The sequence below is a fragment of the Guyanagaster necrorhizus genome (genome assembly GCF_019112545.1).
Source record: "Guyanagaster necrorhizus MCA 3950 unplaced genomic scaffold BT62scaffold_27, whole genome shotgun sequence".
Lineage (NCBI taxonomy): Eukaryota > Fungi > Basidiomycota > Agaricomycetes > Agaricales > Physalacriaceae > Guyanagaster > Guyanagaster necrorhizus.
Window position 1 is genome coordinate 246,576 of NW_025064906.1, and position 12,940 is coordinate 259,515.

At 45.1% G+C, this 12,940-nt stretch overlaps 3 protein-coding genes across 3 annotated transcripts; 1 reads left to right on the forward strand and 2 right to left on the reverse strand.

The window, feature by feature from the left end:
* Window positions 1-339: 339 nt before the first annotated feature.
* On the reverse strand, window positions 340-954 carry BT62DRAFT_922405 (uncharacterized protein; the record flags this gene model as incomplete). The annotated part of the gene is made up of 3 exons (XM_043184397.1): window positions 340-371; window positions 513-794; window positions 846-954. The coding sequence occupies 3 exons, from the start codon at window positions 952-954 to the stop codon at window positions 340-342; spliced, it is 423 nt and encodes a 140-aa protein (XP_043036187.1).
* Window positions 955-10,875: 9,921 nt separating this feature from the next.
* On the reverse strand, window positions 10,876-11,173 carry BT62DRAFT_905096 (uncharacterized protein; the record flags this gene model as incomplete). The annotated part of the gene is made up of 2 exons (XM_043183596.1): window positions 10,876-11,009; window positions 11,059-11,173. 2 exons carry the CDS (start codon window positions 11,171-11,173, stop codon window positions 10,876-10,878), a joined length of 249 nt encoding a protein of 82 aa, XP_043036188.1.
* Window positions 11,174-12,140: 967 nt separating this feature from the next.
* BT62DRAFT_369696 (uncharacterized protein) lies at window positions 12,141-12,715 on the forward strand. Its single transcript, XM_043180659.1, has one exon. The coding sequence runs from the start codon at window positions 12,268-12,270 to the stop codon at window positions 12,619-12,621; it is 354 nt and encodes a 117-aa protein (XP_043036189.1). The 5' UTR covers window positions 12,141-12,267; the 3' UTR covers window positions 12,622-12,715.
* Window positions 12,716-12,940: the final 225 nt, after the last annotated feature.

The following is a 12,940-nucleotide window of genomic DNA, read 5'->3' on the forward strand; positions in this document are numbered from 1 at the left end:
AGTGTTGTTGTTAGCAGCAACACTCTCACCATTTGAGTGTGAGTGTTAGTGTAAATGAGCAGCAGCCTCTTCTAGTAATAGATGTTGTACTTCAGCCGATTTATTTTGAAAAGCCTCCCAAAAATTGAAGGCACATTGCTGGCTGTCAATGTTAAAGTCCTTCACATTGAGTTCTGGCAACATGACCAGTTTATTTCAGTAGTCAACAAACTTGCCTTTATTCTGAGATGGGCCTGGAATAGGAGACAGAGAGGTCATCAGTTGATTGGCCAAACTTATAGCCTGCCTACATCTGTCTAATATTTTCTTGGCCTTGTCAGAAATTAAAGTCTCAGCCTGTTAAATAGTGCTCAATTGCACAGATGTAAGTTCTAGACATTCACAAGGATTTTTATCATTTACAACAGCAAATCTATTATGCGATAGAGTAAGTATGCCATCAGCACTACTGATAGCTAAGGATATGCTCATCCTATGATGAGGCAGTCTTCCAACCACTGTTGTCCAATTACCCTCTTCCTGGATATTATCCCCAGTCTGGATCAGATCACTATGCTTTACTGGCATTACAGAGACACCCTTCTGGTGACCTGTATCAGAAGCAATCTCAAAAGGAGGCTGCATTGCTGTGACATTCAGCATATAGTGTCCAGCCTCAGCATCTTGACCTATACCCACTCCAGAGTGGTCAACACTGTTGTCTCCAGTTGACAGCTCATTGGCAGGACTCTGATTTGCTGTGGCATGCTCATCAGCATTGCCATCAATATGTTCTCCATCAAGCACCATGCTGTCTAAGGGCAAAGAAGAAAGGTCAGACAGAGATTCAGAAAATGATGGCTCACCCTGTAAATTTTTCAGAGCATGACAAGTGGTCTGAGTTAGGCTCATAGACCAGTCATCTGATGTTGTGATGTTCTCTGCACTGCAGAGGTTGTGGATCAAGCCAGACATCATAATAGTATAAAGAAGCAAAGATAGAAACAGAGAGAAAGGAAGAGAGAAAAGCAAAGAGATTTTTTTTGATGGTTATTGTCAAGGTTGTTCTAGTTGATCAGGCTAAAGAGTTCCTTGTGACAGCATCCACCAAGACTGTTGTTGATATACTTGATGTGATAGGCAAAGAGGCAAAGTGGTAGTCAAGTTATTATGTAACAGAATGTTAGGAACATGCTAATTGAGTGGGCTTGAGTGCATGCATGGAGTCCGGCGGAGTGCATGGGTGTCAACGAAGCTATTGGCAATGTCACCCTTGAGTCAGAGCCCAAGGATCTGGATGGATGGAACAGAGTTCCATCAGGGAAGTGAACAGGAATATCCTTCGGAGCGGAATCTGACAGATGAGATAGGGAGGAGTTGAGATGAGTGCGAAGTGTAGATGGCTTATCCAAGTTGATATTCAAACTGAGTAGTTACAATGATATACATGGCTTTATATACTAATGGTAGCTAATTCTGAGTCAGGTTCCATTGGGTTCTAGTGTCAATATTCGCTACCAAGTTTGAGGTCTAGATATTACAATGTGAAATACGAATGTAAAATGATAATAGTGAAATGAAATTAGTAGGTAATGGGAAGTGGCCAGAGTCTGGTGGATAGCATGATTGGAATCGTGGTTGGTTTAGGTGATGTGAAAGCCGGCAGCATGTGCATAACAGTATTCCCCCCTTAGCATTCTTGCCCTCAAGAGTGCAGATCCCAATGGCCGGTGGGGCCACATGGAAGATTGTTGGTAGCTGTGGGAGTTTTGTAGCTTGAACTGAAACTACTATCTTTGCTTATGTCATCACTCACCACGTATTGTCACTCACACACTCCCAAGCCTCTGATGAGAGGGTCTACCTCTGATGGCCCTGAAGAGGCCAAGGAATCGTTTCATCTAGAATGGCGAACCATGGAGAAAGAATATGTGGAGGCCATGGAGAGCCATTTGGAGTGGCAAGAGGAGCAGGAGCAGAAGGAAAGGGTCTGAGCAGACCATGTGGCCCAAGAGTCATGGAAAAAAAAGCAGAGGGAGGAATTGGAGAGAAAGAGGGAGGAGGTTCAGCAGGCCATAGAGAGGCAGGTGAAGGAGGCAGAGGAGAGGGAGACAGCAGAGGCAGTGGCAAGGGTTGAGGCTGAGAAGGTAGAGCCAGAGGGGATGGTTATGGAGGAGGGGTTGCAAATGACCCCTGCAGAGGCCATTGATTTCTGGCTGCATCAAGTGTTGGCAGAACAGTTTGGTCCTGGTTCCAGTCTTCACTTCAAGAAGGTGACTTGCCATGTGCCTCCAGAGTCCGATGATGAGCAGGACAAGGGAACTGAGGGGGATGATGAGTCTGAGGAATCCAAAGAGACTCTGGAGAGGAGGAAGAGGGTGCGGGAGGGGAAGAGAAGAGTAGCAGGTCTGGCAGAGAAGAGCTATAAATGCAAGTTCAGGTCGAGAAGCATAGTGGATAGCAGTAGGACAGAGATGGTTGTTAGCCCCAAAAAGCAGGCAAAGTTGGAAGTGGTGAGACCGGCAGAGGGCAAAGAATTGTTGGATAGTGAAAGTAAGTGTCTTGGTTTTCTTTCATGGCTTCACTTAGCTTTTGTTTTCAGGGAGTTGTGTGCATTGTCATCAAGATGGCACAGAGTGTTATGTGCAACTGGTAACCAAAGGCGCTGGTTGAGGGTGGACTTGCTCTTGCTGCAAGGTTAAGAAGACTGCCTGTTCATTCAACAAGGGCATCACCATGAGTGAGGTGATCAGCAGTGTGGAGGTCTCCACTGGTCTCCACCAACTTTCAAAATTGATATGCAAGTTGATGTGTTACATGGATGAGTTGGCAGACGAGGTGGCAGATGTTCACAGTACTGTGGCAGGTCTTCAAGATGACTACAGTTCTGATGATATGTCATCTCTTTTGGAGCTGTTTTTGGAGTCTGAGGTGGAGGCCTGAAAGAAGGCCCAATTAATCTTCAAGGATGAGAGGGATCAGGAGATGGAGGATCTTTGAAAGGTGATGTTGAAGGGGCTGGACAAGGATATAGAGGAGTTGAAGGAGCAGAGAGAGAGTTTGGATTCTAGTGTGGGCCCATCGGGTTCCATATCTTTGTAAAATATTTGTACAAAATGTATATAGAAATGGGTGTTGGATGTTGATAGTGAAGAAGAAAAAAAATATAATTACAAGGTTTTGATTTTGAAAGTGTAAAAGAGGTGATTGAAATGGTAGTGATTAGTGGTTAGAATTGAAATGGTAAGGTGGGGCACTGGTGGTGTCCAGAGTAGCATTGTATTAGGAATGGGATGTTTGAATGACTTTGGACAAGAGTCCTGGTTTGCCTGGGTATCGGTGGTGGAATTCTTTAATGAATTCATCAGTGGAGAACTTGGAGACCGGTAACTAAGCAAATTCTTCATTGGTACCTTTGTATCCTAGTCACTGAATTTTGTACAACAGTGGGCAGTGGAACTGGTGGTCCAGTTTAGAGTCGAGGATTTGGGCTATTTCAAAATATTCTTCTCCATCGACTTCGACTGGAGGCAGTGGTGGTTGGATTTGGTTAGGGATGGTGTTTTCTTCTATGGGTTCCAATTATAACATATGAAAGACAGGGTGAATAGATTGGAGATCTGGTGGAAGCCTCAGGGTAAAGGAGTGGGTACCAGGTTGAGCTATGATTTCAAAAGGACCAAGGTATTTTTCTGAAAATTTTCTGGTTGGGTGGGTGGTTTTGATATGTTTGAAGCTGAGGTAGACCTTGTCCCTCACTGTGAATGGGAGTGTCAGAATCCAGTGCTTGTCTGCTTGGATCTTGTAGCGAGACTGAGCTTCAGAAATTTCATTCTTCAGTAATTGATGAAGTTCATCCAGGTTGACTGCAAAGTCTCGGGCCTAGGCAGAGGCAATGTCTCTTTTGGGGTGAACAGTAATGTTGGGGTGGTAACCCTTGTTAGCAAAAAATAGGAAAATTCTGGTGGATGCATTAGAGGCATTGTTGTAGGCAAATTCAGCGATGGGTAGGAGGGTGTCCCAGTTATCCTGCTGGTAGGAGCAGTAGATGCAGATGTATTGTTCCAGAGTTTGGTTTGCTTATTCCATTTATCCATCGGCCTCTGGATGATAACCAGAGGTAAGGTGGAGTTCCATGTCAAGGGCCACAGCTAAGGTGCAAGTAAATTGAGAGACAAATTTGGAGCCGCAGTCAAATGTGATGTGATTGGGTACCCCATGTTTGGAGAATACATGGATAAGGAAAAGTTGGGCAAGCTCCATGGAGTTGATGGTGTCATGAGTGGGAATGAAGATGGCTTGCTTGCTAGCTTGATCTATGACTACTAAGATAGTGGTGAATCTGTTGGAGTCCAGTAGTTGTTTAATGAAGTCTATGGAAATGAAATTCCATGGCCATTCAGAAACTGGCAGGAGTTTGAGTAACCTATAGGGGCAGTGTCTGGGTGCCTTATTGTGCCCACAAACTGTGCAGGACTTAACATAGTGTCAGATATATTCATGCATCTTTGGCCAAGTGTAGTTCCACCAGACTAGTTCCAATGTCCAGTTTTGACCAAAGTGACCTGCTAAGATATGGTCATGATTGTTCTATAATATATGGAGATGGAGATCGTTGAAGTCTGGGACATAGATGCAGCCTTCAAAGTAAAGGATGTTGGATTTGTCAATGGATCATTGAGAAGGAGAGAATTCAGAAGTGGCTTTGGCCTGGCAGAGTCCGTTGGAGGATGTAGCATCGGAAAATTGTGCTTGTCTAATATCAGTGTGGAGTTTGTCGATATCCATAATGGCACTAGCCCATAGGGTGGGGCCTTCGAGATAGGTTGCTCAGAGTGATGCAGAGAGTTGTTCTTGAGTGAATATGAGTCAGAAATTGTAGGGGTTGATTTGGGCATATTGGCTATCCTCCTCTTTAGGGTAGACATCTCATCATCTAGTGAGGGCATTTGGTTTCCCACCAAGTTTTCCAGGGCAGAACCGGATTACTAGATTGAACTGGGATAGGTATTCAGACCAGCAGACCTGTTGGTGGGTTAGGATCTTGGTGGTGGCGAAGTATTCAAGGTTCTTGTGGTCCATTACAACATCAATGGAGTCCACGGAGCCTTCAAAATAATGCTGCCAATGTTTAAAGGCTTCAAAAATAGCTAGAAGCTCTTTGTCATGGGTGTCATAGTTGAGTTCAGCATTGTGGAGGCTTTGGGAGCAGAAAGCGATGGGGTGAATTTCACTATCTTCAAGATAGATAGAGAGAATAGCTGCAATTGCATAGTCAGAGGTGTCAGTTTCCACCACTATCTTTCGATCGGAGACCCAGTAGGTAAGGATAGGGGTGTGTGTAAAGGCCTGTTTCAACTCATTGAAGGCAGCTAAGCATTTATCATCAAATTTTTATGGAGTTCCCTTGCGGATGAGTTGTGTAAGAGGAAGAATGATATTGCTATATTTATATATAAAGCAGTGGTAGAAGTTGGCAAAGCCAAGAAAAGATTAGATGTTTTTGACTTTTTGCAGCACTGGCCAGTCAACAATGGCCTTGACTTTTTCTTCAGACATGCGAAGTCCTTCAGATGATAGGATGTAGCTTAGATATTTCATGGAATCCCAGTTGAATTTGCATTTGGAACTCTTGCAATAGAGTCTATTAGCTCTAAGCCTGCGTAGAACCTCTCGAACATGTTTCTGGTGATCTTCTGGGTTGTCAGAATATATGAGAATGTCATCAAGGCAGACTACTACTAATATGTTGAGCATGTCAGAGAATATATCATTCACAAATCATTAAAATGCTGCTGGAGCATTTGTGAGGCCAAAAGGCATGACATGCTATTCAAAGGATCTGTAATGGGTCCAGAAGGCTGTTTTCCATTCATCCCCTTTAGCTATGCAAATGAGATGGTAGGTGTGCCTAAGGTCGAGCTTGATGTAGATGTGCATAGAGTGGGCGGAGTCAAGGAGATCAGAAATAAGGGGGAGAGGGTAGCGATCTTTCTTGGAGATTTTGTTTAGGCTATGGTAGTTGATGCAAAGTTGGAGTTCACTGGTCTTTTTCTTGACAAATAGGACTGGAGCCCCATGTGGAGAGCAGAATGGCATAATGAACCCATTGCATAGATTATCATCAATAAACTCTCATAGCACCTTGAGTTCAGATTCTGAGAGAGAATAAATGGGGCCAAGTGGTAGGGATGTTCCTTCCTCAAGATTGATTTTAAGGTCGTATGGCCTGTGTTCAGGTAGCTTTTCAGAGAGGGTATCGCTGAAGACATCTGCAAAATCATAGTACTCTACTGGCACTGATGAAAGATCTGCTGGTTTCACAGATATGGCTTTGGCTCCAATATTAGGCAAGGAAGGCTGCAGTGTGAACTGCTGAGTGCCTTCTTCTGCACTGGCTCAGACAAATGTGGCAGTGGATATGATGGAGATCTTTGGATGTGCTTTTGTAGTAAAAGACTCTGAGGGAGGATAGGAGTAGATAGGTTCATATGGGAATAGAGTCTGCCGGTTACCTGAAGTCGATTTGGAATAGGGTAAAGCCCTGGGAGTTGGACTGATAGAGTCTGGTGGGCACAGAAGTCCCAGATTTGAGCTGGAAGGCTCAGAGGGGGGTGGACTGTTGTCCTGTGGGCACAGAAGTCCCTGGGATGCAGCAGAGGCCACAAAATTGGTTGGAGTGAGATCCTGGTAGCTTGAGTGGAAAATGATACTATTCTCAACCCAGTCAATCAGAGGATTGTAGCAGGAGAGCCAGTTGTATCCTAGGACAAGATTGCAAGACGAATCCAGAGGAGTGATATAGAAGTTGATAGTGAAGGTGTCTCCAGACAGAAAACAGATGGAGATGGTTGCAATTTGAGATATACGGCTCCTGATGGAGCCATCAAATAATTGAAGTTGCACACTAGGGATGGTTTTAATGGGAATTTCATTGGCAGCTACATACTTAGTGTCAACAAAGCAGTGGCTAGAGTCAGAATCAATAAGGGCAAGAAAATGCAGAATGATACAAGTTGGGGGACTATCAGGTTCCGTAGTAGTCAGTAATTTTGCTGAGAGGAGAATGTGGAAGGAGTGATTGGAAAGGGATGTTGCATTGAGAGTGATAACCTCCAGTGTGTGAATAGAGTCAATACAACCCTAAACTCACATGGAGGGAATAGGGTTGCTTTCTAGTTTTCTGACTCCATCGGGATTGGTTCCATGGGAGCAGTGTCAACTTCTGCTGCACAACCCTTGATGGAGGCTGCTGCCTTCCACTTGTTGCAGTCCTCGGTCTTGTGTTTGGCTCCACAGAACATGCAAAGATTGTTCTGGCACCAGTGGTCTTTTTCTTCCTGAATAAGATGGCCATCTTTGCCTAGCTTGTCAGTATAGAGCTTAGAGGTGGTAGATTTCAGTGTGGAGCTGGAGTCTGAGAAAGATGTGTTAGACCCCTTAGATTTGGGGTTGGAAAATTTATTGTCCCAATTTTCACAGGCAATTTTGGTCTTCTAGGTCTAGTAGCGAGCATCAAGTTCTTAGGTGAGGAAGCAGATATCATGAAGGTTGTTTGGCTTTCCATAGTGTGCCATATCATCCTTGATATGGGTGCAGAGACCATGGTAAAAGGCATGATGGAGAGAGTTATCTCTGTATCCAATTTATGAAGCATACTGGTTGAATTGAACTATATACTTCATGATCCGATCCCCATCGCACATTCAAAGATGTTCTAATGCATCTTCAGCATCTCTGATAGCATCAAAGGGGCTGAAGTTGCTATGAAGCTCATCTAAGAAAGCTGCATAGGAGAATTGCCAGGCTGGTGGATTCCATGGATTGAGGTTAAGAATATCTGGTTCGAACCAGTTAAGCATGATGCCAGCCAGGAATGAAATAGTATAGTTAATCTTGTTAGCATCTGTTGCAAATGCAGTAGGTCTGTCATTGAAGTTCAACTGAAGAGAGACAATAAAAGCCTTCAGTTTGCGAGAGTCAGAGCCATCAAATGGTTCTGGTTCCTTGATCTTGGTGCAGATAGTGGCTGGTTTAGGGTTGTTAAGGGAAGTGGAGACTCCTTGTAGCAGGTTCATGAATTCTAGAAACATGTCCTGCTGGTTAGGATTGTTACTTCTTGTGAGGCTATCAGAGCTGCCTGGGCCATTGGGACCACCTGGTCCTCCTGGTCTCTCTGGTCCTTCTGATCCACCTGAAAAAGGGTTTGGTGGATTGTCACCTAGTTTCCATTGGATGGGAGTATGAGTAGGGGTGTTTTTATCTCTGCTCTCTGAGTCTGGGCTGTCTGGATCCCTGTGCATGTTGCCTAGGGATAAGGGGTTTATTGGAGGGTCGGTTCGGGCACTATACATCAGGCTGATCCATTGGGCCCCATTAGTTGAAATGCTGGTGGCATCGAAAGGGTTAGAGGATTCATCGTAATTAGGTTGGCAGGCAGTGAAGCTAGAGTGATTGTAGGTTTCCCTACGGGAAGGTTGTCCTCCACTGGAGGCCAATCTGAAAAGGCCTGGTTGTTTCTTTGAGGCAGAGGCTGGAATGTCTTCCATGGAAAATATGTTTAGATGAGTGAGCTGGGTTTGTTCGGGATCAGTTTCTGTGGGTTCAGTAAATGTGGTGGACATGATAAAATTTTCGACTCAAGGGTTTGAGTTCAAATATACTGTTAGGAACGTGCCAATCAAATGGGCTTGAGTGCATATGTGGAGTCTGGCGGAGTGCATGGGCATCGACGAAGCTATTGGCAATGTCACCCTTGAGTCAGAGCCCAAGGATCTGGATGGGCAGAATGGAGTTCCATCAGGGAAGTGAACAGGAATATCCTTTGGAGCAGAATCCAACAGATGAGATAGGGAGGAGTTGAAGTGAGTGTGAAGTGTAGATGGCTTATCCAAGTTGATATTCAAACTGAGTAGTTACGATGATATACATGGCTTTATATACTAATGGTAGCTAATTCTGAGTCAGGTTCCATTGGGTTCTGGTGTCAATATTCGCTACCGAGTTTGGGGTCTAAATATTACAATGTGAAATACGGATGTGAAATGATAATAGTGAAATGAAATTAGTAGGTAATAGGAAGCAGCTGGAGTCCAGTGGGTAGCGTGATTGGAATTGTGGTTGGTTTAGGTGACACAGAGGCTGGCGGCATGCATGTAACACAGAAGCAAGATGAGTCACAGTTCCATCATGCAAGAACTTCAGGTGAATGAAGGGTGATCAGGTAAAAGATACTTTGATTCAGAAAAAGTCATCTATCTACTGTATCACAAAAGTTTATATAGTACTTGGGTAATTCAAATAGATAAGGAACAGATGTAGAATAAGATCATAGAGATAAAGGTAAGCATAATGGGGAACAGTAATCTACTTAGTTGAATAATATCAGCATAGTAATGTAAGGGGTCAGAGGAGTAGGGTCCAATGTACATCAAGGTGTTACAGTGCAACCATCATTGGGACACTCACATTTCATGATAGTTAGCAGTGACAAAAACCACCAGGTCCACACTAGATTTTCCCTTGTCAGCAAGATTGATATTAGGTAGACACTTCCATACCACATGTAGATTTTGTAACTTTCCTTGCCATATACCATCATTGCAAGTAATGGACAACATATAGCAAGTTCAAGCATTTATGTGCCCATTAAGTCAACACTCAAAGTCCTTTAAGACACAATGGAATGATCCTAGTATTCACAGATATCGTTGTTATCCTGAACTTGAAAATGTCGAGCGGTGAATGCCTCTTTAGGTATCTATTGGACTTGCTTCCGCAGAGGTTTATTGGCTGCAGTGACTTGTGGCACCCGCGTGCGCTCTAGATTCATATTGATGGTTACGGCAGCCATGGTATCCTATCAACTGCATTCGCCAAATTGTCCCAGAGGGCCTCCTCCACCTGTTGGTCCTACGGAAACCCCACTTTCTCGCATATTATTTCCTGCTCTCAATTTTTGAGGAGGTCGGTTCAATGCATTGATCCTTGTATTCAATGGATCTACTCCTGATAAATCTACTGTTCAGGATCGTTGTCACCGCTATTGAGCAAGTTTCGCTGCAATCCCTGAACCATGCCACCTACTCTCTGACTCCACTAATAGTGACGCCGCTTCACTTCTAGCGAGTCAGACGAAGACTCGAGCCGTAACTTATGTATACGAAGTCATGATCGAATTCGGTGACAGCGATCTGACCCGTGGAGCGGCCGATGGTCGACTCAGAGATTTCCAATTCTTCAGCTTTCTGTATTGAAATACAATAGCTGTCATCATCTACCTCGTAAATTCTGCCGGCGCCCGACCAGCGTAGAAGAACTGATCTCATGGGAGAATGGACTTCCGTCGAGGCCGCCACACAATACATGCGTCCGTCAGATATAGCTTCCAGCGCCACTGCGAGAGGATACGGCCGGGGAGTGTTGTCCACGCTTTACTTACCAAATCAAAAACTGAGTACCCATTCATCACGAATGTCAAATTATGCCGAGTTGACCTTACACCCAGGACAAGAGGTGAATATTTGAATGTACGAGAGGTGTGAGGACTAACAGTTGCCGAATTCATAGACGCATTTCAGCAATTGTTCGATGTACGTGTTCTCCCATTTATAGCTATTTCTTATGACTGAACTTTGCGCAGGGTTTCGAATTTATGCACCGGAATTTTGTGGCAGAGCTTGGCGCCTTCCCTTCTGATCTCAGTGATGATACTAACCGTTTCTGAAGGATATCACTGTCATGACCGCGATGCTGGATCCGAGCAGGCTGTCTCCAAAAGGCTCTCATCCTATTCATCCTTTCATGAATTCAAAATATACAGTATTTGTAAGGCACATTACGCGCACTAAATGCTGGCCTCGCTACTGTTTCATTGACTTTGGATTCTCTCTCTCCTTATGATCCAGAAAAGCTCCCATTCGACATCTCCATCGCTACAGGCGGCAGACCATGGGAGACACGTCCATGCTGCTTCATGTTGTCTTTTCTGCTGAAAGTGCTCGTGCAGCCTTCGTGTGGACATTCATAACCTAAGGAACTGTGAGCACTGGAACCGAAGAGTGAAAAGGTCGAGCTCACGTCTGTATTTCAAATGCACACTATTGACATGTCTCTTCAAATGCTCGCCTCGTTGGAAGTTCTTCCCACATCCTTCTTCCGTACAAATGTATGGCCTCTCGGCACCGCCCTCCATCTTCACTCCATGCGAAGTGAATGGAAGCACCTTGTGAGGCGTTGCTACAATCTGACCGCCTTCACGAAACTCTGGAGCAACAGCGACTTTCCTTCCGCGAATTTTCTTACTGCCATTCGCAACGACCGTCGGCTTGTCTCCACTGTCGCCTTTCTTGCCAAAGTGCTTCGTCGATCTGGTCAATCGAGTTCTCTTTTTGGGCGTCGGGGTAGAAGGTCCTGGACTAGGGCGGTAGACAGAACCAGAATCCGATTCGTCGTCTTCGTGATGGGAGGATTCGGATCGCGACCGTGGTGCATCGCTCGAAGACCCCGTGTACAAGTTAGAGGCCGAGGACACCTGTAAGTCAGACTGTAGCCTTTTACGCTTCTTGCTAGACAGCGGGAAGTCCTGATGAGCAGGCTGTCCTTTCGCCTCAGTAGAAAGCGATGCGCCCAGAAGATGCTCCGGAAGGTATGAAGAGGGTGCTGCGGACGGTGCAAGTTCTATGAAACCCAATCTGTCGATCCACATAGGCGGTGTTGAGGGTCGCTGTAGTGAGGTGGATGGTGTCGTGCCAGAATTTAAGGGAAGTTCCGAGAGAAATGGTGAAGTGTCGCCATAAATGAAGCGCGAGTCCGTCGTTAACAGGCTGCCAAGGCCATGTCCGTTGGAGAGGTAGTCTTTGCAAGGCGTCTGTGGGAAAAAATCTGCATCCCGCTCGGAATCAAAGTGGAGCTGGTGGTAGTATTTAGCCATCTGCTCGTAGAAAGACCAAGCAGGTGCAGATTGGGTTGGATTCTCTGTCTCATCAGGCGGCCCCAAGGGTGCGAATCCCTTGATCTGCTCCACGTTGCCATACAGGTAGTCGTCCATCTGATTTATAGCGGTGGTGGTGGTCGTTGGTGAACAAGAGATGCAAAATCCGCTCTCTTTAAAAGAAACTCCACGATCATGCGATCAAGAACATCTCTTGAGTTGCCTCAGCCTCCGTGATTTCTTAGACAAAACAAAGTCCCTGCGCAAGCGATTGTAAGACTACCAGAAACCGCAGATGATACATCTCACCTCCGTCATACTCCTCGACACGTTTATTTTCTGATATGCCCTAAAGAATGTTCGTCCACTCTTCGAGCACCACGATGTCGTTTTTACCGATGAGTGAAATGTCGGCGTTGCATACGTGGGGTTTACCCGCCGCCCTTCATACATTGCTCTGCTGGACTAATAGTAGGTTGCAGATGGGCCACAAGACGGACAAAGTGACGTCCTCACACAAGAATTGCAGCCGGAGGCGGAGCGTGTATCTGGATCATCTGTTGTCTATCATATCGAGACCCTTATGGAATTACTTCTGCAGAAAAGGCGAGACCATCTATGTCGTAAGAAGCATCTTGGGCAAGGAGGCAAAGGCGCCAAGGTGCCACACACTTCTGCCATCGGTACAGGAGTTTAGGACGTGTCGCTGAAATATTATCTTTGAACGATTAATCGCCCAATTTTACGCGCATATATGCAGGTGAAAATTTTTGTTTAGGATGCGAGATACAACAGAAGCTAGCGCTACGGACGCGACGTCAGAAATGAGAGTGAGGCTGCAACAAAGATATTTACAAGAGTCCAACAAACCAAGGAATGAGAAATACAATTGGCTGAGGGTCTCTGCACGACCAGTTAGCAGAAGCAGACACAAGAAATATAAAAACGAACATTGCGAGAGATCATTTTGGCGGCCCTGTGTTCTTCAACTTCTTGAGGAGCTCGTTATTCTCTGCGAGGCGTTCTTCA